Source organism: Bidens hawaiensis, unplaced genomic scaffold, assembly GCF_021521415.1.
Source record: "Bidens hawaiensis isolate Kalapana, Puna unplaced genomic scaffold, B.hawaiensis_p1.1 tig00013977_1, whole genome shotgun sequence".
NCBI lineage: Eukaryota > Viridiplantae > Streptophyta > Magnoliopsida > Asterales > Asteraceae > Bidens > Bidens hawaiensis.
In genome coordinates this window covers 609,169-636,850 of record NW_027492194.1, presented here as the reverse complement: position 1 = coordinate 636,850, position 27,682 = coordinate 609,169, and the positions used below count along the sequence as shown (strand labels likewise).

General features: G+C 33.4%; 3 protein-coding genes across 3 annotated transcripts; 1 reads left to right on the top strand and 2 right to left on the bottom strand.

Annotated features, from left to right (window-relative positions):
* Window positions 1–9,620: 9,620 nt before the first annotated feature.
* On the bottom strand, window positions 9,621–11,166 carry LOC143545431 (uncharacterized). The gene is made up of 2 exons (XM_077037333.1): window positions 10,872–11,166; window positions 9,621–9,929 (listed from the first exon to the last, which is right to left on the bottom strand). Exons 1-2 carry the CDS (start codon window positions 11,101–11,103, stop codon window positions 9,694–9,696), a joined length of 468 nt encoding a protein of 155 aa, XP_076893448.1. The 5' UTR covers window positions 11,104–11,166; the 3' UTR covers window positions 9,621–9,693.
* Window positions 11,167–13,890: 2,724 nt separating this feature from the next.
* Window positions 13,891–16,970, top strand: LOC143545459 (uncharacterized). The gene is made up of 7 exons (XM_077037355.1): window positions 13,891–14,037; window positions 14,681–14,853; window positions 14,945–14,997; window positions 15,602–15,722; window positions 15,820–15,942; window positions 16,029–16,161; window positions 16,785–16,970. The coding sequence occupies exons 1-7, from the start codon at window positions 13,891–13,893 to the stop codon at window positions 16,968–16,970; spliced, it is 936 nt and encodes a 311-aa protein (XP_076893470.1).
* Window positions 16,971–17,231: 261 nt separating this feature from the next.
* Window positions 17,232–18,659, bottom strand: LOC143545458 (upstream activation factor subunit UAF30-like). The gene is made up of 2 exons (XM_077037353.1): window positions 18,399–18,659; window positions 17,232–17,357 (listed from the first exon to the last, which is right to left on the bottom strand). Exons 1-2 carry the CDS (start codon window positions 18,657–18,659, stop codon window positions 17,232–17,234), a joined length of 387 nt encoding a protein of 128 aa, XP_076893468.1.
* Between the last annotated feature and the right edge of the window lie 9,023 nt (window positions 18,660–27,682).

Here is a 27,682-nt window from a genome sequence, read left to right as displayed (position 1 = left end):
CTATTGAGAATGCTCTTAGAAATGAAGAGTTGGGGCAATGCTCTAAATTTGGAGGTTTCCGATAATATTTCAATTAAATTTAGAAATGAAGTTTGGAGATAGGGAATGAGTTGGAGTGGCTATTTAGATATTTTTTAAATTTTAAAAATGAAGATTGGTAGGGAAAACCATTGGGAATGCTCTAGCATGCGTAAAAGTAGAGTTTGATCAACATAAAGTTGAGTGAGTAATACACAAGTTTATATATATAAATTATAAAACAAAACAATTCATATGTGAATATGAACAATTACAACATTAATGATATATAACAATTACCAAATAAAATTAATGTGGACCATTTCGGTCTAGCACAAAGGTAGCTTACCGAGGTAATGTATGCATACTAAATGAGGATGAGGTGGCCCAATCGCCAAACAATAAAATAAACACATAAGCATATAGCATACCATCGATGAGAAATAAATCCATAAACAATAACATCGAATTGTGGTTGATGAGATATAGATGTAAATATATAAGTTTGATGTGTATGGTACGCATGTTACTCCCAAAAGTTAAAGATGAAAAACAAGTATGAATTACTCACCTTGAAATATAGGCGAGCTTTGAGAATTTAAGAAAACGAGTTAAGCGAGCTGACCAAACCGATCTTGCAAATTAAATCCTAAAATCAAATAATTTGCTAAGTTAATAAAAGCAAACAAACTTCATCAAACAAATCAGAACTTGAGGATTTTATAGTAGAAGTTATGCAAAAACTCGTTTAAGCGAGTGTTCGGTTCGAATGTCGGTGTTAGACCGAATTCGAGTCCAACATGTCCAAAACTGAATTACAAACATAAAACATTGAAAAGTTAGAAGATAATTCAGGTCAATTCATGATCTAATTGAAAGCCCTAATTTAGCTCATAACATAGATTGAATTTGATCCAATGGAACATGAAATCCCCCAATCTATTGAAATTAGATGAGGGATTTCTTCAAGGGTTTATAACCAACAATAAAAACACAAACTTACTCGGGAATTGAATTAAGGAACTAGATGATTTAATATTTGAAGACCCGTTTGACTTTTGAAAGTCAAACCGTGAAGAACACCTTGATAAGCTTGAATTCGTAAAAGAGAGTAAGATTTGCGAGTTGTGTAGTAGAGAATGAAGGTAAATGATGGCTTATTTATATAGGAGTCGAATTAAAGCTTCATGTTTATCAACAATTTGAAGATAATTCGTTTAAACTTAAAAGCATGATAAACACTAAAATATGATCAAATTTGCATCTTTATCACGAATTAGAAGATAAAACTTATGGGTTTTTGATAGAACATACCTAGGAATGTTCAGGAACTCAAATATTTGAATCATAACGAGATTAGGATGAAGAATTGAAGTTAAACGAGTCAAAAACGAACTAAAACACAAAATTGCTGATCTGACAACTGGTAGAGCATCGCGCTGGAGTGGGAACATCTCTGTTGCGCTACGCTATGGGTTGATTTACCTAGACTTTCATTTTTGTCCGTTTCAACCACTGTACTTTCTAAAAATGCGATTTTAAGGATCGTTTAACATGTTTAGGTGTCATAACAATATAAAATGAATTTAACACAGTTAAATACTAATAAACACTCGATTTTGTTGATAATGAAAGGTCCGGATTACATAATCAAGTTGGGTAAACAAATACAATCAAATTCAAAAAATAACGAATGTCACAGTACCATATGGCAAACTTTAAACCAAAAAAACCCATAAAGAGAAAGTAAAAGATTGTCCAACCACCAATATGGAATCCACCAGAATGATTTTTCTTTCTTTTTTTCCTTTTTCTTTCTAAAATATTCGTTTTCTTTCTTTTCATTTTTCTCTATTTATTTCAATTTTGACTTTATTTTTTCCACATCCACCGACATCATGTAGCCAACTACCCTCTTGATAATTTGCAAAGCATTTCCTTTTGATCTCGGTCTTTAATTAGTTTTTCTTTCTCATGAAATTTTGATTTTCCAATACAAAACTATATGGAGATTAAACCCTTGACCTTTAATTTCATACCCTAGCAGCCCACCAAAGTGGGAATGACATTGCAGTTCAAAACTATATACTAATAATAATTATTCTATGTTTATTTTCTTTTAACGTTCGGTGGATTAATTTCATTTCTAAAGATTCCCACCCCAAGTAAAGTATTCCCATAGCTGATTTGATTTTGATCTTACAAGTTACATTCTTGAACCACCATATTATTTCAAGCTAATTCAAAATTGTTTACATACTTCAACTCCAACATCCAAAGATGCAACAAGTAGGTTCCAATCTTCAAATCGACAAAGTTACACATTAATAACTATTTATTATCATAATATCCATCAAGCCAGAACAACCCGTAAAATGCAATCCAAACTATAGCCGAGAATTGAAGCTTGGATTTTAGGAAGTTAAAGCATACCATATAATTAACATATACATCAACATTAGTTACTTTCATTTCTTAAACTTTCCCTTGCCCTTGTGCATTCCAAACTTCCCATGCTTTCCGGCCTTGAACTTGCCACCATCATGCCTACCATATTTTCTACCACTATAATGCCCATAGCCGCTGGCATGGCCTCCACCACTGTGATGTCCATAGCCGCCATGGCCTCCACCATACTTGCCACCACTGTAATGTCCATAGCCTCCATGGCCTCCACCATACTTACCACCACCGTAATGTCCACAGCCTCCACGCCCTACACCATACTTTCCCAGTTTGTGTGCTCCATACGCGACTGCAGCTGCAGAAACATATGAATGTTGTATTAGGACGATGTTGATGATGATGATCACTAAGTTGAAAAGATTAAAAACAAAATACATGCATCTTTCACCATCTAAAGCACCATAACTACTTTAATTATAGACCAAGGCTTTCCAAAATGAAAAGGTTGGCTTTAGATATACTTTTTGAAATAATAATAATAATAATAATAATAAGGCTTGAGTTATTCTACAAAGGCCAACAAAAATAAGAAGTGTGAGAAGCCATAATTGATTGACATGTGTCAAGTGGGGAGGGTATAAAAGTAATAGTACATATTTTCTCTCTCCATATGCAAATCACATGTCAATTCCCTCATAATTTTAAAACGTCTATAACTTTTTCATATGACATTAATTTTTAAAACAAAAATCATCATAATAACAAGTGTTTTTTTATCTTTAATATGACTATAACTTTATTATATAAAAATCTAATACGTCATTGTGTCATTGTGTCTTTTCGTCATTGTGTCTTTCTGTTTGTTATTGAGTTTTTTCGTCATTATGTCTTTCAAATCATCATTGTGTTTTTTTTTAAATGCTAATAATACGGTTGTGTAATAATAATACGTAAATATAATGATAAAATAACAACAAATTATCTAATACATAAACACAATGATGAATACATATTACACAATTACATGAAACGTAATACACAATGATGAATACATATAACACAATGACCTGAAACGTAAAACACAATGGTGAATACATATAACACAATGACCTGAAACGTAAAACACAATGGTGAATACATATAACACAATGACCTGAAACATAAAACACAATGGAAACTACGTATTACACAATGACATGAACATAATACACAAGAACTAAAACACAATGATAAGTAGAAAGACAAATGATGATCACAAAGACACACTGACAAACAAAAAGACACAATGACGTAATCTTTGTTTTAATTGCTATCTTTAATATGAGTATCAATTGATAACGCAATGACCAAAATCTATAACACAATGTATAAAAAACCCAATTAAAAATCATAATGAACAATCAATAACACAATATAAAAAACCCACTAATTTTTTTTTATTTTTATATAATAATATGATACTCATGTTAAAGATAAAAAAACGTTTGTTATTATGGGGAATTTTTTTTTAAATAATGTCGCATGAAAAAGTTATGGACATTTAAAATGATGGGGGAATTGACATGTGCCTTGCATGTGAAAAGAGAGAGTCAACAAAAGTGAGCTATTACCTTTATGTCTTTCTCATCAATTTAATTTCTTAAATTGATCTCCACCATTCAAATCTTAGATCAACGGATGAGATTCTTTCTCACCCTTCTCATTTTTGTTGTCCTTTGTATTTTAACTTTACCCTAATAATAATAATAATAATAAGACTTGTAATCTAATCTATTCTTTTCAACAATCGGATAAAGTTTAGTGTTGACATACAATGATCAAATGATTATTTGTTTTAAATATTTTCTTTTTATTTAACAGCAGCATAAATAATAGGGAAAATCGCAAAAATATCCATTTTGACAGTAGATATTAACAAAATAAGCTTGACTCTTTAAAATTATCAAATTAAAATAAGCGTTTTTCTTTTTTTTTAGTTTTCATTAATTTCAACCATTCACAGGTGGGACACATGTCGCCAAGGCATCCTATCTTACGCATGAGATTGAAATCAGATGCGCCAAATGACACTTGCCGAACTCTCGTTAATTTGTAACTTTAATTAAAAACTAAAGGTTTTCTTGTCAAGTTTGTCGTTCAAAATCGATATTTTCGTGATTTTCCCTAAATAATATGCGAAGTAACGAGTTTCAGCTTCTCATAGAAGTCAAGAACAAATTGAACCCGTATCTTTTATGGCTCGGTGTTAGGAATTCAACTGGAAAAAAGGAAAAAAAAGTTTGTAGAACTAAAATGGTTTATTTGCTGTAAACAATCTTTGATTATACAGCCAACAATCAGCTTTGATTAGTGTTGATCTTCAAGATAACTATTTCTTAAAAAATAGAAATTAATCTAATTTCCAGTAGAGATTTCATGATATATATAGGATTAGGTTAGCTTGAGAATGTGTGAAACCTGAGAAAAATTTGAAATATAATATTGATGAGAACAAGTTACCTCTACTACTATCTGGATCTGTGTGTCCAATATTCCCTTGGTGTGGGGGATACCCTTGTTGTGGTGGTTGTCCTTGAGGAGGATACCCCTCTTGTGGTGGGTATCCTTGCGAAGGATACCCGGATGGTGGGTATTCTTGAGGGGATACCCAGATGGCGGTTCTTGAGGTGAATACGCAGATGGTGGGTATCCTTGAGGAGGATACCCGTCGTGTGGAGGGTGCCATCCACTCATGTTTTTTCTTCAACTTGGTATCACCTGCAGCCACAGTTGACGAGGAAAGATTCCAATTAAGTAAAGCGACGGGTTAATGGGCTACAAGCTATATATATGCCTACATAAAATGATCATGAAAGCATGCATTTATGATAATTGTTTCTAGAACTACACTAATGTAATTTGTGAATATGTGATCAGACACCTTCATAGAAAATACAGTCAATATTACATATATTGGCGTACTCGATCTATCAAATTACACAGATGTAATGGTAAACGAAACTTCGATTCGCAGAATTAATTCAAAAAAAGAGAGAAGAGGGAAATTAGTAGAAAAGTTCTTACCGGATGATTTGGTTTGAAATTAGTTTGAAGTTGAAATTGAGTAAAGGCAAGCCTATGTGAGGGATATAATATAAGTTTACTTTTAATATCTATATCTATAATATATATAAACGAAAACCCTAAAATCCTATGTGTCGTGATGTGGTCGCTCCCCCCTTTTATGGAAGTCACAAGATTGTTTGATTTTTAAATGGAGGCATTTCATTGATTTAACCCAAATTCATGGGTATGGATCTTACCAAAACCATATAGCTCTTAAACGGGTTATAACATCTCATTAAATTAAAAATTATTCTTACCAATTATTTGATATGAAAATCATATAAAATAGGGATATAAGAAAATTTAATATCCAATTTAAAAAGAAAAAGATATTATTTATAATTAATAAACAATTTTATAGTAAAAAACATAAGTGGGTCATTGGTCACCAAATCTAGATAGCTTTTAAACGGGTTATAACATATCATTTATTTATGAAACCTTTTCATCATTAAACCCCAAGTATATTATTAACTTTCTTACAATAAAGAAAATTAAAATCCAAAAAACAAAAAATGTAAAACAATCATTCTCTCAAGTCATCAGATTGCTTTATTTGTAAATAAATGTTTCTCACGCATTTGACCCGAATTCATGGGTAAAGGCCTCACCAAACTCAGATGTCTCTTAAACGGGTTATAATATCTCATTATATTAAAAATTAATCTCATCAAATATTTGATATGAAAATTCTATAAAATAGGGATATACTAAAAATTAATATCCTATTTTATTTAAAAAAATATATTATTTATAATTAAGAAACAATTTTATAATAAAGAAAATAAACGGGTAATGCGTATCACCAAACACAGATAGCTTTTAAACCGGATTATAACATATCATTTATTTGTGAAACCATTTTATCATCAAACCTCAAGTATATTAATTATTAACTTTCTTACAATAAATAAAATTAAAATCCAAATATATATATATAGATATTAAAAACGAATAATATAAAACAACTCCCGTAATACGGGGGATAAAATCTAATATATGTATAAAGAAAGAATAGAAGAATAATACACAAGTAACAAAAGACAGAGAAAAGATATAAAAGAAAAAAAGCAAGCACCTTTCACTACTTAAATTTAAAAACACGCATAAAACTTTAATTATTGAGCCTTTCCCCAAAAGTTTGCTCTACATACTTTTAGAAGGAAAAAAAAGATAAAAGTTGACAGCAACTCTTATCCTGTCTTGCTTTGCTATTAGTTTTTTTTTTAATCCATTTAGTTTTGGGACTATTCAAAACAAACTTTGTTCTTATTTTATGTATATGTTTTATTGGGTCAAGACTCTGTATTTGTAATTTAAATTTTTGTTTTGGGTTGATTATAACCAAAGACCACAACCATGTCTAGTTCGTTTAGACGGGATCAAGATTAATGAGTGAGGAAGTTGCAAACGACCGACGACTAGGTCAGTTATCATTCATATCGTTGCACTTCACCAACAAGCACACTGATTCCTATTCTTTGTTAGGGTCATTAGAGTTGAACAAGAATTTGTGTAACTTTTTGTGTTTATTTTACATTCATCCATGTTCCTGGAGATACTATTGATCAATATTTGTGACAACTAGAAGAAGTTATCTCGTTGATTTGTATTACGGAAGACTTTTCGAAACTCATGAGAGTCATGAACGTAATTGTGTCTTTTATGGTTTGGTCACTTTGGTGACAGGATTTTGACTTGAAAGAAGTTGAGAGAATAATTTTGTATATACATCCAACCATTATGGATCCCATTTTTTATACCGTGTTGGCCTGTTGGGGCACGTCAAAATTATATTTTTCCGAGTTGGGTCACATAATTAATGGTAACTTACAAGCTCAATCTACCAACAATAACTTTACTTGCGGTTAGCAACTTTCTATGGATAAGACCGCCGGCATTAATTCAGAGTAATTTTCTCCACAAACAGCCTAGTTAGCGTGCCATATCAACTTTTGATATATATTTTCCACAAACACTTTTACCTACAACAATAACATATTCATTCTTCCCACAAACAATTTCATAATATTCACATCACCAATACGAAGGACCCACAAACCACCATCCTTCACAATCCATGATAAAGGATTTTCAAGGATGGATGACATCTACCTCAACCTCAACAACACTTGCCTTTTCCATCCGTCTCACAAATATCTTCCACATAAGGTATGGATGACCTTGATGCGAAAGGTCTAATTACTTACTTTTGTATCCATCAGTTCCAATGGTCTTAAGACTCAACAAATAGTCAGCAATAAAAATCTAAAACTAAACTATTAAAGAGTGTTTTAAGAAAAATTAAATTAGGAACTATCAACAACACTTAAAGGTAGTGCCGGATCCAGGACTTTTTATGAGTGGGGTAAAAAATAGGTATGATCAAAATAAGTCGGGGTAAAATGGGTCGGGTCAATATATTTTGTACTCATGAATTTGTTTAATGATATTTATTTACTTATTAAGTATTTATGTTATAATAATATAGTTAATATCTTTGATCAACTCAAACATATATAGATAATAATGCTTATGAAATTTTAGAGTTATATAAATAAAAATGGCGTATTGTTAAAAATTGGAAAGCAAAAGGCTATTGTTAAAAATAAATAAAAAATAACAAACGAAACACTTAACGATAAATCTATGTTTGCCAATTAAGTTTAGTTAGATTTTGTTAATGTGTAATATGAAATATTAAAATCTAGGGTTGTTTAAAGATCAAATCAAAATCAAAATCAAAATCAAAATCAAAATCAAAATCAAATTAAAAGGTACGTACTGTAACTCTATTGAACACAAAAGTGTTAATATCAAACTTAGCCTTGAATTCCTATTTTCTTTATCCACTTTACAGCTTCCACTAACCTCCTCCACTTTTCTCTCTCTCTCTCTCTCTTAACATGTTCCCTAAACCCCATAACTTCCGATAAGAGTTGCAGGTTCTTAAATTTTGATAATTTGTTCATCTTAAATGGGATTTTAAAGGTTCATGGGGGGACATAAAAGAATTGCAAGGGGGTTTAAATATTTTTTGATACTAATGTGTTATCTTTTTACCCTAATGACCTTCAACTCAGTGGGGGTCTTTACCCCCTCTCAGGTGTGAATGAATCCGTCATTGTTTAAAGGTTTGGTGTCATGAAATGGATGGTATGGTGGCATATACATATTTGATATTTTAAGAGATGGGCAGATGGCCGACAAGTCTGCTGTACCAACCACACCTCAAATCAAGGCGATGGTCATTAATATGCATGGCATATTGATTAACTAGTTAAGAAGATAATTTTATAAAGGGAGATATTTTTTTAACTACAACTAATCTACTCCAAAATTAACCTAATCTGCTTATTATAGAGTTTGAACTCTCAACCTCTCAAAGAAGGAAGCACCCATCACACACTTAAATACCATTTGACCAAATGCCATTAGGTCACAATTATGAGTTCAGTCAAAAAAAATTTATTGCATAAATTCGTTGATGAATATTGTAATAGACACTAAGAAATATCTAAATGAGTTCAAAGGTCTCCGAATGCGCTCAGAGACTAAACTCATGCCTTTTGAACTTAGTCTCTTTATTCGTACTTTCAATCGCTTTTCTTTGCACTCTCGGTCGCAACTGTGTCGCTATGTTGGCGTTTTGCAATATTTAACAATTACCCACGCAAAACTTAACAATTACCCATTTCAATATTGCTCATCCACACGCTTGCATCTTCAGGGCACTCTCTCCACGAGTCTTCATCTACACGACTAAGCCCATTGTCAAACCAAACACTTAACATGGTTAGTTGGCCTGTACCCATCACTTCACTTTTGGCCATCGTCAAGGTAAGTGTTAATACATTCTCTATATCTACACTTTGAGGCTGAACATTATAGTAGATTAGTAGATGCATGTCCTATGAAACATATGGGTGTCTACATGAGCATGCTAACAACTATCCGTGTGCACAAGGGCATATCGGCTAATGTGTTTATCATGCAAATCAACAAAATTATACATAAACCATCTTTTATTATCATAATATCTTAAACCGGAACCATAATAATCCGTCAAGAACGAACAATCCAGACAACTATCTCTGACAAACTCGGATTTTACATACAAAGTTAAAACATACCATAAAAGTATAACATATACATCGTCTACACTTACTTCCATTTCTTGAACATCTTTCCCTTACCCTTGTGCTTCCCAAACTTACCTTTCCCATGCTTACCACCCTTGAACTTACCACCGTGCTTACCATGCATGCCACTAACAAACTGTCCCATACCCGGTGCATGGCCTCCATGCCCCCCATGCGATGATGTCATCTGGTGGACCCCATACGCAGCAGCAGCCGCCGCTGCACCTCCAGCCAGCATGGCTCCCATACCCCCATGTCCTAATCAAACATATCAAATTATCAATGTTGGATTATTACTATCATTTATTATTATTATTTTAATGATGATGACCAGGTTGAAATGATTATAAAGATTAAAAAGAGCATAAATTTTCCCCAAAAAAGTTTGCTTTAATCTAATCTAATCATAGTAATCAAACCGTTTCATTTCAACTATTGGATAAAGTTATCTCATTAAGATTGTATGTAATCAAAGAATTATTTGTCTTTAACACCTAAAGCAGCATAAAATACTTTTAATATAGACCAAGGCTTTCCAAGAAAAAGTTTGCTATTCCATTTTTTTTACATCCTTTTTCGCAAAATGTTATCTAATCGTTTCATATCAACAGTTGGATAAAGCTATCTTGTTGATGTGAATCTGTGATATTTAATCAAAGGAATATTTTCGAGATAATTCCTTCTAAATTAACAGCAGAATAAATAATATGGGCGGAACAGCTTTACTTAATAGCACGCATGGGTCGTTTTGGGCTCAAACGAAACCAGAAAATCAAAACTTCGGTTTCTGAGATTCTGAAAACCGTTTGGTTTTGGTTTTTTTTGGTTTTCCTATTTGAGCTCCAAAAATAACAAATCGGCCAAAAATGATGAATTTGGACCTAAATTTTTATTGTTAGTTTAATTATTATAAATTAATTAAAAGTTAAAACTGAATATAGAAAATGATAATCGATAAGTTCGGTTTTGGTTTTTTCAGTTTGTCATCCAAGGACAGCCTTTATTAAACTGCAAACAACCGACTTCAATTATATCTTGAGGTTCAAGACATCTATTTCTACTCAAACGAAAACCATCCAATTTCCAATTGAGCTTTCATAATATGTCTACTTAACCAGTGAATTGACAATTTGGCATATGATAATGTAATGTGGAAACTTAGAAAAATGTGAAATATGAGTGTCGATGAGATCAACTTACCTCCTGAACCATGTGAAGCGGCCGGATAGCCACTTAGAGGATACTGATGGCCTTGTTGTGGGGGGTATGCGGGATACCCTCCTGGTGGAGGATACGGTTGTTGTGGGGAGTATCCGGGATACCCTTGTGGTGGAGGGTATTGTTGATGGTTATGCGCGTATCCAGCAGCAGCATGTGTTAGATTAGAGAGTAGCCCCTTGTCCTGATCGTTATGAGGTTCGTTTCCACTCATGTTTTTTCAAAAGTTAGAATTACCTGCAACCAAAATTGAAGAGAAAAGATGCTGAATTATATGATAATTGTTTTTAAACTACACTAATGTAGTCAGACAGCTGCTTCACAGATACTATTGAACTTCAAGAAAACAAGAAAACGGAATCTGTCCTGCTTAAAGGCGATTGGGTTATAAATGATTCTGCTACCTTTTAAGTTATGGAATAAAATTTGAGTGGTTATCTGTATGAATAGTAGGCATAATAAACAGGACAGTGATTCAATTTAGCATGACAAAGATGTATTAAAATATAATAGGGTATTTACATATTTCCCGTTCCTAAAATCTTTAATTACGTACTTCCACAAGCCAAAAAATCAATTACAAATTTCTTATTTATTCATTTCATCAAAATTAACTTATCAAATGACCATTTTACCCTAATTTCACTTAAATATTTTACCGACGTTGGACGCGTTAATCAGCGTCAGACGCGTTAACCGGCTTCAGATTTTTAACCAGCTACAAACACGAAACTGATGCCGTACGCGAAATCAAAGACATGAGCCGGACGTGTAACCGGTGTTGGACGCCTTACCAAGGTTTGACGTAGGCGTGCGCTTTCTAACCGTACCTGAATACCGAACCCAACCCGGACCCGAATTAGAGAATACCTGAACAACCAGAACCCAACCAACCCAAACCTTAAATGGGTCAGTTATCGGGTCATTTTTTCTCAACAAACCTGAGCAACCCGAAGCACGCTACGACATGAATCGGTGCGGACGCCTTACCAGCGTCTGATGTGTTAAAAGGCACCGGACGCATTACCAGTGTGGAACGCCTCTAGCCGGCACCAGACGCGTTATTAGCTCCAGACACGCAATCAATGATGCACTAACAGGTGTCGAACACGTGTCCGACGACCTTTTCCGGATTCAACGTGTTCACCCGCATCAGACGCGTAATCAACGAGACACACAGAACAGAACCCGTAACAGATATGTTATAAAAATGAAAAATATATATGCTTGAGACCTTTGTCTATCATCAAAGATGAAGTATTACAACCCAAAATTAACAACTAGTTTTTGTCAACAAATACACAATAATGAATTTAATTTCCACCAGTTTCAAATTCAAAAACAAAATTGGGGATCTAAGATATTTGGCAACTGAGAACACACAATCACATACGGAATTCAAGATATGATTACTGAATTCGATCATCAATAATAATAATAATTCACAAACTATGACGCTAAATCAGTGCTTACCGATTTGAAGTTGAAATTACCGTCTCCTTCCTTCCTTGTGAATGAAGATATGTATAATAAGTTGGAAGATATATATATATATATATATATATATATATATATATATAAAGAGAGAGAGAGATTTATTTATTATATTATAGAGATAGTGGACACGTTTGTTGTGCAGGGACGCGGCGTTTACTTTGATACATACATCCATCCGCCCACGCGTTTCTTAATACAGGATTAACCCAACGGTAAAAGGCTTTTTGCAAGCCCACCATCTCATGTTTTAAGAGTAACCTGGGCCCGTAGAGCAACTGCGGTAAAACCTGGTTATGATCGGATTCAAATTTAAGATCTTCCAGCTGTCGACTTAAACATTCACTTATTCTAGTCTCTAATGTCAGTTGAGCTAAAGTACATTGACAATAAAAATTATGTAATTACTTTTTCCTGATATTTTTAGTAAAATTTATGCAATCAAGAACTTACTGAGTTCATTTAGTGTATCAACTTAAGAAGTTTGGGTTCTCGTTAGATATTTGATTTTTAACTTTGGATTTGGATCTTGATATTATGGTATAATGTTGCTTTGATTTTGATTTTAGTAGAGTGGCGTGCAAGTCCTCTAGGTTATGGTGTTCCCGAAGTGCAATTGTTTAAAAATGTTTGGAGATAATGATGTTTGAAAATGTAGATATCCATCATAATAGTTAGGAGTGTGAAAGGGGAGTTAAGCTTGTGTTGAAGCTCTTTTAATGAATGGGTTTGGACTTGAGTTTCATACATCAAACTCAAACGAATGTAAATCTATTGAAGATTAACTTAATTGGAGAAAATCTTGATTGCAAAGACAGGTCTTGAAATCAAGGAATTCAGGTCTGTTTTGAGTTAAACCTCTTTTGGGCATTTGTCCCATGATCTAGCCTAACGAAATTTTCATCTGGTGGTTACGGGTCTCGTAACAAAATTCATAGCCCAAGTTATGCTCGTTTGAAGTTAAGGCATCAGCCTAGTTTCTCCTTGTTGAACTGGCCCAAATAAAAGTCTGACAGCTCTTGAATCACTATGTGACACCTCGTTGAATCTTTAAGTTTTTCCTTGCAACAAGAACCTCATTTGGGTTATTTTATCTTATGCATGTTATCTTCAATTCCTTTGTTAGTTAATTAAGTGTCTACTAATACTAACAATGGCTCAGGAGTTAAATGGTTAATTATAATCTATAAATTTTCGTTTGGTTGTTAAGACTTTTAGTTGAAAGGATATGTTTTGCTACTACCCAAAAGGGTACCCTTCAAAATATATATAAGTTTTCAAATAAAAATGTTAAAAACTGAGATTACACAGTACCCAAGATCCGAGCTCGAGCTTCATATATCGATTATCTCAAAATCAAACTCTTATAAAAACAAGCCCAAATATAAAAAGATGAGCAATATTAAGGGGTGTAAATGCAAATATTTAAAAAGCAATCCAACCACATAATAAGCAACTGTCATATGTAACCACACAACAGGAAAGCGGAAAGATATGAGATGAGATGATGGCATTGGCTCCCTGTTTCAAACCCCTGCCACTGCCACATTCACGGCGGTTCCCCTGCGCCTGCTCCGCCGTCGTACAGCCGGATTCTTCTTCTACTTCATTATCATCTTCTTCGGTCACCTACCGTCCTGCTGTCATTCTGCCCGTAAGTTCTAACTCAACCCACCAATAGAAATTGATTATTATTGTAACATTAACTACAATTTATGACCATTAACTAGGCCTGGAAATTTTGACCCCTAACCGACTCCAGTTACGCGCATTACGTGGTGCTGGACGCGTGTTTCCCAAGCGGCACTCGAAAACCTGAAGCAAAGCTGAAATTTATAGTAAGAAAAAAAAACATTTTTCAAACTAGCTTGTTTTGACCCAAAACCCGTTCCGACCCGGACCAAATTAACACTTTTTTTATCAACCCGTTCTGAACAGTGACCCGACCCATTAACAGGTGCCGAAAACCAGCAAAGCTGAAAGTTATGGTAATTCTTTTAGAAAAATAAAATAAAAATAAATAAATAAATAAACTAACTTGTTTTGGCCCGAAACCCGTTCCAACCAGAACCTATTCTAACCCAAACCCGTCCCAGCCCGGACCAAGTTAACCCTTTTTTAATCGGCCGGTTCTGACTTGTGACACAAACTCGCCTGACCCAACCCATGAGATTTGTATTATTAGTTACAACACTAAAATATGTGTTTCGACAGGTTTCAAGTTAAGATGATCACCAAAATGCAGTTAATGAATACAGTTATAAGTTTTATTAATATAATCTTGATTTTTTTGATAGGGATTAGGGAATAATACAGGTGATTATCAGAAGCTAGCTTTAACTCTCGAAGGATATGGTGTTTCAACTGTGGTTGCCAAAGTTTCAAGAATTGACTGGCTAAGAAACGCTGCAGGTTTGGTTGACCCTAATTACTGGCGAGGCACCCTCCAACCTCGGCCTGTCCTTGATTGGTAGGTTGGCTTTGCATAGTTTTTGAGCATTGTGAGTCAAGTTCCTGAATGAGTTGATTTCACTAGAAGTTAGATGCACTATTGTGTGCAGGTATTTAAACCGGGTTGATGAGGCTGTCAATGAAGCTTTGAAACAATCTCAAGGTTAGAAAATGAGCTAGTGCCATAGAAACCAATATACTTCATTGCTTTTTCATACACAAAAAAAAAAGTTCCTCAACTTAATATATTGAAGTTAATTATCTTGTGAAAGTCAGTAACTAATTTCTGTATGTTAAAGTCTCTAAATTTAGGCGTGTAAAGGAACCAAATGTTCACTTAATCTTTCGTTAACTGTTTGGTAAGAAGTTAAGCTAACTTCATTTATTTTTGTTCACTTAAGTGCATTTCTGTTCTGTCATTACATTTGTTTTGTTTACGTTTGTTTGTTAATACGTTCATTTAAATACTTTAAGCCCATTACAATTTAGTCTAGCTTTAAAAACTTTTTAGGCCAAACACAATTGTCCACATTTACTTTTAACGAACGAATGGACACAACAGAGCATGAACCCGCTCATTTTTTTTAACGAACGAATGCAAACAAGAAAATTCTGGTCATTTAACTGTTCGTGTACTCCCATTTGTTTGGTTGAAGTTAAAGAAACAAACAAGAACATGCTTTGTTCGTGTCCTTTCTATTCATTTACAGGTACGTAATTTTTTTAAAAATAGTGGCGTTTAACCTTTTAAAATGGTCACTCCACAGGCGGTTCGTTGTCCATAATCGGACACTCTGCAGGAGGTTGGTTGGCTCGGGTGTATATGGAAGAGTTCACCGAGGCGAGTAATAATATTTCCTTGCTTCTCACTCTAGGATCACCTCTTCAGTATGTATTTGCCAAATGCTTTAACATTGCTTCAATTCAAGATATAAAGTTTAAACCTTGTTTTTTTCTTTTTTTCATTTCTGAATTTAATTTTTAGGCCACCACCAAAAGGGGTGCCTGGAGTTATTGATCAAACAAGGGGTCTGTTGGATTATGTTGAGAAAAACTGCAAGAAAGTTGTTTATACTCCAGAATTAAGATACGTATGCATCGCAGGCAGGTATACTGTGATAACGTTTTTGTCGATAATTAAAGGGTATTTTAGACATTTCAATAGTTTTGGTTCCGGTTTTGAGCAACTTGTAGGTACATCTATGGCAGTCGTTTATTTGGTAACTCAGATCCTGCAACAACTGTACCAGTTACAAGCGAGTCAGGAACTTTAATATCAACAGGTGCCACGTTTCGCGCCCGCTTTGTTGGTCAGGGATACAAACAGGTATTTTTTTTTATATTTTCTTTTCAATCCAACCAACCTGTCCGATCAACCCATTTCTTGAATCGGGCGGGTTGGGTTGACCCTATAACACCTTGTCCTTATATTTCTTTATTGACACTTGTAGTTTAGCGGGTTGAATACGTTTCAAAAACTATAATAGCATAATTCATTATGAACAAACTTTGGAGGGTCTTATTTATTTTAAATACATTTTAGGCTACTTTGAACCTTGGTTTTCAGAAGTGTTTTGATCACGCAAGGCTCGCATCTTATGTACAACCAAATAAGCTTTATTTACAATCAAAAGCCGTATATCTCTCATCTTTTTCACACATTAACCTATTAGTCATGTAAACAAACTCTAATTTGACCCAGAACTACATGCGGCGTCCATTTTTTGCCCCTAATTCATTAATCGTTATCCTTGGCACCTCGCACGTCCTTTTCAAACAAAGCTTTTTACGGTTTAAACTGACAATTTTTTTAACTAAATCTTTTTATGCATTTGGGCAGTTTCAGATAAAACATAACTTGAGTTGATCCGTGTATTAAAACATGAGTCGAAATTGCCGCCAACAATCCTTTGCTTAAGCTAAGGTATAACAAGCATTATGTTTTCACAGGTATGCGGGCAAGCAGATGTATGGGGTGATGGAGTTGTCCCCGAAGTATCAGCACATCTCGAGGGAGCGTTAAACATTAGCTTCGACGGGGTGTACCATTCACCAGTCGGTTCAGATGACGAATCAAGACCATGGTACGGCTCACCACCCATAGTCGAGCAATGGGTACACCACCTTCTTAACTAGCCATTTATGCATATAATACACACATTCTCATCACAAAAAAGAAAAGAAAAGAAAAAAAAAAGACCATATATGTAAAACCATAAACTATCAAAAGCAAGTAAGCATCATTCACCAAAACATGCTTTTTGTTTCCAATTCTTACAACTGTTTAATCATCAGTAGCATCCATTTCAAAAGATTGCAAGTTCCTAGATCAAAAGAGCAATATCAACATTCAACAACAACCTGCCTAAATGTCATAATCAGTAACCAAATCAGTAATCAAGTAGCCTTCACAAAGTGTGGGGCAAGCAGTTTGGCAACCTCTAGAAACCCTACTCTTTCTTTCCCATCAAATATTGTCTTGAGCTTCTTGTCGCATATTATCTCTTTCTTGTTCATCGGATTCTGCAATCAAAACCGATTTTATCATAATCTTAGGGAAAATAATATCACACCACAAATCAAACATCATGGCCCATAAACAGAGTTTAGGATCAAAACATTGGGGATCAACTAATATACATATTTGATTATAAACTTAGGGTTAAAATGCATGACAACACAACTAGGGGTGTAAACGAGCCAAGCTCAAACTCAAGCTCGAGCCTCAGATAAAGCTCGTTTAGTTGTTTAGTTATCAAGTCCGAGCTCAAGCCTTGCATGGGAAGCTCGTTTAGGCTCATCAAGCCTTAACGAGTGTTCTGTGTTTTTCAGTTTTACCTCTTTTAGACTTCTATGTACTAGAGCTCGAGCCGAGCTTAGGCTTGTTTAAATTTTTTCTCAAAATTTATAAAAGTAACAAAAAGAACATATATAAATTAATTAATAAATAATAAACGGCCCGAGCCCAAGCTTTAAAAGAACAGCTGACGAGCCGAGCTCGAGTCCTCATAAGTCAAAACGAGTTGACTTTAAGCTAGGGGTGCAAACGAGCTGACCCACTCGCAAGCTACTCGAGCTCGGATAGATAAAAGGCTCGAAAGGAGCCAAGCTTTTTCTAGATCGAGCCGGCTTGCTTAAAGTATTTCTCAATAAATATAAAAATGACAAAAAAAAAACGTATATAAATTGATTAATATTAATAAACAACCCGAGCTCAAGCTTAAAAAAAAGAGCACGAAATGAGCCAAGCTCGAGTCCTCATAAGTCAAAACGAGTTAACCTCGAGCCTAGTCGGGCTTGGGCTCGTTTCAACATAACTGGTTAATAATATCAAGCAGCAATTTAGAGGTGAGCATAAACAGGGTAAGACCCAAACCGATCAGACCCGGTTATATTACAATAGGGTCCCGATAATACCATTAACCAGGGCCGGGAATCCGGAACTGATCATACCCGGTTATTTACAACCGGGTCGGTTCCCATCAACTGGGTCCGGGTCAAAACATTGGGGATTAACTAATATGAAACCCTAAAATATTATTATTATTATTATTAATAACTCGCCTGAAGCTGATTGGACTTGATGTACTCCCAAATCTTCTTAACGGCTTCAGTGCGAGCCGACTCCGAGACGCCGAGGAAGTGAGCTAGGGCCGGTGAAATGGGTAAGGGTTTTAGAATGCCGGCAGAAGAAGGCTTCTTCTCGGTTGGCTTCTTGACGGTGGTCTTCTTCTTTGCGGCGGCCGTGGTAGGTTTTGGAGTGGCGGACTTTGCGGCGGTGAGTAGCGTTCTGCAGCCGTTGAAAACCCTAGCACTGGACGCCATTGTTGTGGATGTTTTGAGTGTTATGGTTAAGTGAAAGAATATTATTTTTGCATACCCTTACATATAACAATTAATTCATTCATTAACAGGCATTTAATTTATATAATATTTATTTTAACTTTTGTATATAAGTTTATTCGATTTAGAATAGATTATATGTAAATTTTACGTTTTGGTCTTTGGATTTTAAGTTTTTAACAATCCTCTACATAACTTAGTCAGATCATGGTTTAATTTTAATGTAATGGCATGACGTAACATATGGGTCCTCTATGTTAGTTATATATAAAACTATGAGTTAGGTTATAATAGGAAGTATAGTTTTTGTAGAAAGGATAAGAAGTAATCTTGTCCATTGATTTTGAATATGGAGAGTTGAGATTAGTTTATATGATAAACTATAAAGGTTTTTAAAAAATAAGAGTGTGGTTATATGATAAAACAAGTAAATAACTTATACATAGTACATGAGTCATTCTCAATCTTGAAAATAATCTCGCCAGTCTCAAGCTTTGAATGTGGAGTTTGAAACAAACTAAGCTCGATTCATGTTAAGTTAAATGAGATGAGGTCAAAGTTTGACAAGTTTAAGTCTGGCTTCCCTTGACCTTCCTTTGATGAAGGTATACGTAAGTTGGAACATATTATACGTCTGGAGCTCAATCGTATCAAGTTACCAAGAATATCCAGATCTTATAATTTGGATCCTTAAGATCGAGAGACAACATAAAGCATTTGAGCCTACTTCAAGATCTAAGCCACGAACAATCATTAATGAAATCCTAATTTTTGTATGTCCACAAATGTTACCTCATGGGTAAACTTGCAACTATGAGTGTGGCGCTCATGACCATCCTTATTGAGTCTACCCGGATTGGAGGCTCAACAACTACATCTTCTACTTGCTAATACTTCATGTGAAACATTAGGAACATACTTACATTGTTCGTAAGGATATAGCTAATTTTTCTCACGTACAGACCTAGTCACAAGGAATAATATGTACGCTTCTATATTCATAGCTCCCAGCTAACTTGCTTTGACCACGTCCTTAAAGATATCTTTGGCCTCTAGAATTGTGCTCTCATTAAACATTTTCCCAGTTGTTTGTTATCCGGAATGACTTAAGAGATTTTGGAAAATCAAGTATATATAAAGTCTAAATGTATTATTAAATTATTCTTATATGAGATTATTACCGGTCAACTGTAAAAAAAGTGGGAGAGTTAACTCTATATAGTATTTTCCATCAAAAGGAATAATATATACAATTCTATTTTTCGTAACTTTCAAAAATGTTGTTATTGAACTGTGTTGGCTCGAACTCAGAGGCATATTTAACATTAGTTGGGAGATACTACCCTTCATCTTTCTTGACGGAGTATATTTTAGTGCAAATTTTTAGTTTTCTTCTTGTTTTTATGTATCGATTATCCTTGAACAAAATTTTTTTAACTTGCACTACCTATCAACTTTTCTTCTTGATTCACTACTGCTAGAACTTGTGCATAATGACGTAATGTTCATAGATCTCAGCTAGATTGGAGGGCTTGTTAACCACTTTTAGTGCTGCTTCAAAGTTTAATATGATTTGCGACAGAATATAGATGGTGGCAAACTTGCAACAGTAGTGCGACTGGTATTCATAATTCAATTTCAATTGATTAATTTTACCTTTTCTTTTGCAAAAGATTTTCCATCAAATATAGACGGTGGCAAAATCTGCAATCATATTGCGACCAACATTCATAATTCAATTTTGATCGATTAATTTTAACCTGTTTTAGACCGTTTTGCAATTGAATTTTGATGGTTGTAACTTGTAAAATCTGCGACTATTTTGTAACCGAATTTAGATCTTTGCGACTGTTTTATTCGGTCGCAAGTTCCATTCGCAATTGCTTGGTTTATATCTTGCTTTGGAGTTTAGCCAAGTGCTTTGAGATATCTTTGACCTCTAGAACTATGCTCTTATTAAACTTTTTCCCTGCTGCCTGTTATATATCCATTTGACTCACCAGATTTTGATGGATTTTACTATGAGGATATTTTTTTCCACTTGGCTGTAGACTGTTTAGTTATGTAAAATAAATAGATAGATATGTAAATACATATTTTATAAGATTGCAAATCATGATCACTTTTTTGTCCTCATGAAAACAGGTACCTTCTGACTATAAAATATTAAACAAACAACTTTTAACTTCAAAAATCAGTATAATTACAAGACATTGAATAAATAATATATGTACATATATATATAGGATATTCCTAACTCATACATGAAAAAGAAAATGATAGATAATCACATGCAAGGGAATAATCATCAACCATTGACCCAAACAAGTATGCAGGGTATAAGTCGTCCAGAATCAACTGCAATTAACTATCATTACTTGTGAGTACTGAAAAGAGCTTAATCACTAAACCCGCAGTTAGAGCGAAAATGGAAATTGGAGGACCGTCACCGACTGTTCCTTTTGTGATAGTGAATGTTCTTGCACCAATAATCTTCAGTTCCATGGTACAAAACATAGTCATGATTCCTATTTTATTGATACCAACCATATACTTGTTTTCTTCATTCTTTCCTATCCAAGATTCTACGGCGAATTCATATCAATACCAAAGTGGATCTAGTCATGAGGGTGAGAGGGGTTTTGGATTTGGAGCTTTTCTTTTGATCATGATATTTCTAATTTTGTGTCGAGTCTTATGAGCTTGCGCTCGCTTGTCATGACTGCGTATCAGAGTAGTATGATAAATGGTGTTTCTTACATACAATCAAAAGAGTTTGCTACACCCAAAATGTGCGTGGCTAACAGCAGATTATATATGTGTTCATGATACTTATAATTTAATGCTCCTTTGTACTTGTAACTCAGTTCTTTGCCTAGAAAATGCATGTTACCAAATTTTCTTATCCATAGCATATACTTACAATAAGGGAATAAATAAATAAATTTTAATTATTTTACAACATCCTCTTATTTTATTTGTAAAAGGGTCTTTTTGGATATGAAGCTATCAATCATCTTTATACAGATTGTTAACAAGTTGGTGTGTTTGGTCTCCAAAGGCATTTCTTTCCAAACACACAAGACCAAGTTGACTAGCTTAATTAGGTGAATGGATAATCTGCAAATCATCTAATCATTGACTTTCTTGAGCTAACTACTAAAACATACACATACATTGTGTTTGCGTGTCTCATTTGTATGTATATATGTTGGCCAGCAAGCACGCGGTGAGATCATTACAATATAACTAAATTATTGCGAGAAAAAATAAACAATCTAAATCATTGCGCATTTGATCAAAGGCTCATATATACACATACGAACGTTATGAACATAAAAAAAGCAACTATTTACCGAATTTGTTCAGTTTTTGTACCGTTTGCCTCAAGATGTGTAGGTTATATGTAAAAGGACAATCAACTACCCTCCCACTAAAATATACATACATATGCATATACATATACACACATATACATGTATATATATGTGTGTGTGTGTGTGTGTGTGTATTCAACTATCATATGTTAGTTTCACTCGCCAAATTAGGAGCATGAGAACAAGAAGGCCATCTCCTCTTGTGCCTTCTTTGATGGTTGGTGTCCTTACTCTAATCATATTTAGCTCTACCATTGAAAGCTTACGGGGTCACTAATTATAGGGGAGGAAGCATTAGTGTTGTTTGTTCCCATCTCATTGTTACTGCTCATACACTTAATCTCTAAATTCCTCCCTACGAGTTACAATTCGTATGCACATCAGTCTCCTAGTGGCTCCGAGTTTGATTCAGACGGGTTCGGATTTGGATATTTACTCCTGGGTGTGCTTTTCATCATCCTCTGCCATGTTTTCGGTTGAACTTAACTTGCTTTTAAATATGTTCACTACTAATAAACTTGGGGCTGTTTTTTTGTTATTTGTTTGTTAACAACTTAACGCAGAACTTGTGATTAGTAGGGGAATATACACATGATTAATGTATGTGAGCATGCTCACTTATAGTATGTAGGTTTATTTTCTTGTAGCTTAAACTTTCTTTTCTTGTTTTTTCGATGTTTGAGGTCTTATTGCCAAAAAAAAAAAATCCAAAAGAAAAGAAAAAAATAAGGCAGCAGAGATGTGAACAAAAACAGGAACAAAATATGGTATCGAACCCTTCTTTTATGGTGATGTGATCTTCCATATGTGTACTTGTGTGAAAGCAGAGAGACAGAGCGTTTTTGTTGGTCTGGGCGAGCACTCTATTTTCTTTGTCAAATTTCGTCTTACCAACCCGCGAAGGCTTTTGTGGCTGGATCAGGTACGAAAAATACTTGAGCCTATTTTCTCAATCGAGGAAAGGCATTCATTTATGCATTTCTTGCTAACAAGCCAAGAGGTCCCTAGCGGGCTATCCATTTTGGTTTGGGTTGAAGAAGCAATGTTAATCAATCCTTATCAAACTAAATGCATGTCCATGAGGATCCTACTAGAGCGACCTCCACTTATAATAGGCCACAAGCTAGACCGAAATCATTCTCAACAAGTCCATAAGGAGTGATCCCATTTTTTTATCGGGGTATATAGAGACCAATTACCTTAAGAGACCAATCCGACAAAAGAACTCAAAAGATTAAGTGTTGTTAATTTCTTCAAGCTCGTTCTTAGTTCGAAACCCTGGTTGTACAAATAAGAATCCACTTCGTTACATGATTTCTTTTTCATATGGATAGATATAGGATCTCGGCTCCATATGTAGGTAGTCGATTAATGCTAGAAAGTAGGCTCATAACTAAATTTGGTTCACATGTACCTACCGAAAACTTGCAAACCATTAACCTGTTTTTATATTTTGGATTAACCAGTGTATATTGATTGTGTTTAAAAGAGAGTCAGACAAGAGTTTTACATATACTGTTAACACCTAAAATAACTGGTTATTAGGGTTGTACAAAAAATCCGATTCGAAACCGAACTCGGGTACCAACCAGAAATATCCAAAATTTTGAAATCCGATTTGGATTCGAATGAATTTCAAATATCCGAACCTTTTTTTTAAGTATTAAATATTTTTTAGAAACTATTAAAAATGAATCCCCAAAATCCGAATACCCATTTAGATATCTGAATCAGAAACTTTTGGATATCCAAATTCAAAATTTTTGGATATTCGAATTTGATCACCCTTACTTGTTATGACTTCATGTGACTTAGAGCATTCACGTTCCATTCCATATCCATATTTTTACCTATTAATTGTATTAAGAATCACTATATATTCTCTTTATTTTTCAATTAAATAATATTTTTTTAGCAACTTTATTATTATCTTTTCTCCCTATACCCTCAATCACTTCAGAATATATTAAAAAATAATACTACGTAAACAATATATTCTCAAATTTACAAAACCCACTTAATATTTTCCTTTTTCCCTACTTATAATCACTCACAATATTATCCTATGATTTAACAACCCAACTCACACATTTATAGGAAATGGACATAGTAAAGTCAGTAGTGATACTATGAATTAGGTATCATTTTATCAAAACATAATAACTTCTCGCATGACTTTCTTATGACCTAAAATGAATAATCTAGTATAATTTATTAACACAACAAAGGTTCCTACGTTACGTAAGGTTTCATCAAACACAACTCATTAATGAATAGCATGACTTTGTTATGACCTAAAATGACTTAGTGTAACCTAACATTGATACATAGAAAGACCATTAAGGCATAAACGAGTGGATTATACAATGTTTCATCAAACATAACTTATAAACACCTAGCATGACTTTGTTACTTCTCAAAATAGCTTGGTGTAACCTTAATACCTTATGTAGCTCATAACATATAATAAAGTTGGTTAAGGCCCATAACAATTAGTTAGGTATCATAATAAATTAGGTATCATAACAATTAGTTAGGCCCATAATAAATTAGATATCATTTTATCAAAACATAACTCAATAACTTCTCGTGTGACTTTCTTAATACCTAAATGAATAATCTAGTATAATTCATAACACAACAAAGGTTCATACGTTACGTAAGGTTTCATCAAACACAACTCATTAACAAATAGCATGACTTTGTTATGACCTAAAATGACTTAGTGTAACCTAACATTGATACATAGAAAGACCACCATTAAGGCATAAACTAGTGGATTATACAATGTTTCATCAAACATAACTTATAAACACCTAGCATGACTTTGTTACTTCTCAAATAGCTTAGTGTAACCTTATATAACTCATAACATATAATAAAGTTTGTTATTGAATTGGTTAAGGCCCATAACAATTAGTTAGGTAGTTTTATCAAACGTATTAACTCATTAACACCTAACATGACTTTGATATGACCTAAAATGACATATGCAACATAATATAACTAACTTACATATAATAAGGCCCATAATAATAAATTCGGTAACATTTTAAAAACATAATTCGTTAACACAAACATGGACATAAGTGGTCTATTAAGACTCCTTATGATTCATTATGACTTAAAATGCTCCATAAGACTTCTTAAGGCCCATTATGGCATGTATGAAAGAAGGGGCAATTTTGTCCATGCAATTATATGGTTCTAGAATCTTATCTTATCTTATCTTATCTTACTAATAAAAGAAAATATTGAAATTTAGATGTCAAGCTTATATTTCTTCTAATTTTCTAACTTTTCATCTTATTCATTCTAGCTATTCATGGATCATGGGTCAAAACCATTTAGTCAATTGGGTTATAACATAATGTGGATTTTATTCATTATTAAGTTAAATGTTATTTTCATACTTGAGGTTTAACCAACTACGCAACTTTAGTACCTTTTTTAAATTTCTTACTAATCAATACATTACATTTCCAAAATCATACTATTTTACTACTTTTTGTTAACCCCATTTGTTTTTTCCATTAAGTCAGGGATAAAATAGTAATTTTTTCATTTCTCATTTACTTAACCTTGTGGTAAAAAATAAATAAGTCGATAAACTTTTTTAATAAAAGTAAATGAGTCGAACTACTTTTTTAATAAAACTAAATGAACCGAACTACTTCTTTTAACAAAAGTAAATGATCTGAACCACAGGGTTAACAAAAATAAATGAACCGAGCAATTAAAAAAAAGATAAACAAACCGAACTACCATTAAGTTCATAGTTTCCATCATGTGTAGTACACAGGTGAAACATGAAAAAGATACATTTCATAAGTTATGAACTGAAAAAAAAAATATAATTCATAACTTTTACTTTGTACATTAAATTAATTCATAAGTATTTTGAGAATCACAATTGAAATAACGGACCTAATTTATTTTTATCATTTGACAAATCTCGTGTAATACACGGACTCAAAAGCTGGTATAGTATATCCATAATTTATGCTTAAAGAGCATTATATATTATTTATTGGAAACTTGTGTTTTGGAAAGTTTTAGGAAATATAATGTTTTGCAAGTTTAGATAAAGATATATATATATATATATATATATAGGGTAAAGATTCTAGGAGAACACTTTGCAAATTGAGAACTTTGAGAATCATTTTGAACCATTAAAAAAACCTCTAAAAAAATTATAAAACAAAAAAATGAAATTTTAAAAAAGTAAAAAAGACAAAAATACTTATATTTCATTCTGGTTTCAAAAAAAAACCCATAAGAAAATAATAATTCGTATTATACCTATACACATGTGTATAATTTCATTTAATCTCTAGTTACGTAATGTGCACATATGTACAATATCATTTACTTTAAATTATACATATGTGTATTGTGACATTCGTCAATTTCGGGTCTTGTTTGTATTCGTTTTTGTATTTGTTTATTATGTAAACCGACCCGATTTGTAAACCGAAGCTTATGTTATAATCAAAATGATGGATTTATGTTACAATATTGTTTCACACTTGTTGGGTCTTGAAAACATCCTATTTTTATTTTTATTTTTATTTATTTATTTATTTATAATATATTTATTTATTTATTTTTTGTTTTGTGTTTTTGTCTTGATCCATTTTGCATGAAAACTCTTGTGTCTCACACCTATATTTGACCACCAACATTACCCTATATATACACCACCTTTCCTCTTCATTTTCCCTTACTACAACTCCAAAAAAAAAAACAAACTCTCTCAAATATCAAAGATTCAAGGTTATCTTCTTAAGTGTTCTTGAAGGATTTTGGTCTTTCATCTTAATTAGTTTATGTAGCCTTATTAATACTTGTTTATGGTTGTGCAACATATATATAATATACACCCCTTGTTTACCTTTGGTAGTTACTTCTCCGATTCCGGTCGGTGAGGTTTCGGACCCCATAAGGCAAGGCTTCATGGAGGACTCCGTGTCCTTGATATATATACATCTATATAACTTGTTCATACATATTAATCTTGCTTATTTTAGTTTGTTGGTCATGTTTACAAGTTCCATGGTTATGGGTTTTTAAAAGTCTATGCTTCGGTTTAACCGTAAATAGCTCTAAACCGTAAACCGAACTTTGTTACTAGTTTTGTTTGTTTAAACATACTTAGTGTTAGATCTAAGTTTCTAAAATCATTTTTACAAATTCTATGGTTATGGGTTTGTAAAATCTTACCTCGGTCTTAACCCGAAACACGATCCGAACCGAAAACCGAACTTTTGTTTAAAGACTTTATTGTTAACTTTTGGTATTTTTTATTTGTACATTATTATACAAGTTCTTTAGTGTTTGGACATGTGGAAACCATCTATGAACTTGTAATGAGATGGAAACCGAACCAAACCGATTCTTGCTCGCTTAAGACACACAAGTGTTTTTTTTTTTAGCCATCAAGACTTGTATATTTCTTTAAAAATAGTTACAAATTGATGTTTAAATATTTTCTTAAGTACTTGGAAATGTTGGATCCAACTTGATCTCATAACAAAGTTTGGACCGACAAAACCGAACACTCGCTTAACGTGCGTTGTTAGTTCTAAAACAATGGAACTACATACTTGGTTAAGTCTTTTTAAA

What these genes read in the sequence shown, in the direction of transcription:
- LOC143545431 (XM_077037333.1), bottom strand. Translation starts at nt 11,103, where the DNA reads ATGAGTGGAAACGAACCTCATAACGATCAGGACAAGGGGCTACTCTCT. An exon ending in CGCTTCACATGGTTCAGGAG is followed by an intron (nt 9,930 to 10,871) that starts GTAAGTTGATCT and finishes ATGTTTGATTAG; the next exon opens with GACATGGGGGTATGGGAGCC.
- LOC143545458 (XM_077037353.1), bottom strand. Translation starts at nt 18,659, where the DNA reads ATGGCGTCCAGTGCTAGGGTTTTCAACGGCTGCAGAACGCTACTCACC. An exon ending in TCAAGTCCAATCAGCTTCAG is followed by an intron (nt 17,358 to 18,398) that starts GCGAGTTATTAA and finishes TTTTGATTGCAG; the next exon opens with AATCCGATGAACAAGAAAGA.
- LOC143545459 (XM_077037355.1), top strand. Translation starts at nt 13,891, where the DNA reads ATGGCATTGGCTCCCTGTTTCAAACCCCTGCCACTGCCACATTCACGG. An exon ending in AGCTTTGAAACAATCTCAAG is followed by an intron (nt 14,998 to 15,601) that starts GTTAGAAAATGA and finishes GTCACTCCACAG; the next exon opens with GCGGTTCGTTGTCCATAATC. An exon ending in ACTCTAGGATCACCTCTTCA is followed by an intron (nt 15,723 to 15,819) that starts GTATGTATTTGC and finishes TTTAATTTTTAG; the next exon opens with GCCACCACCAAAAGGGGTGC.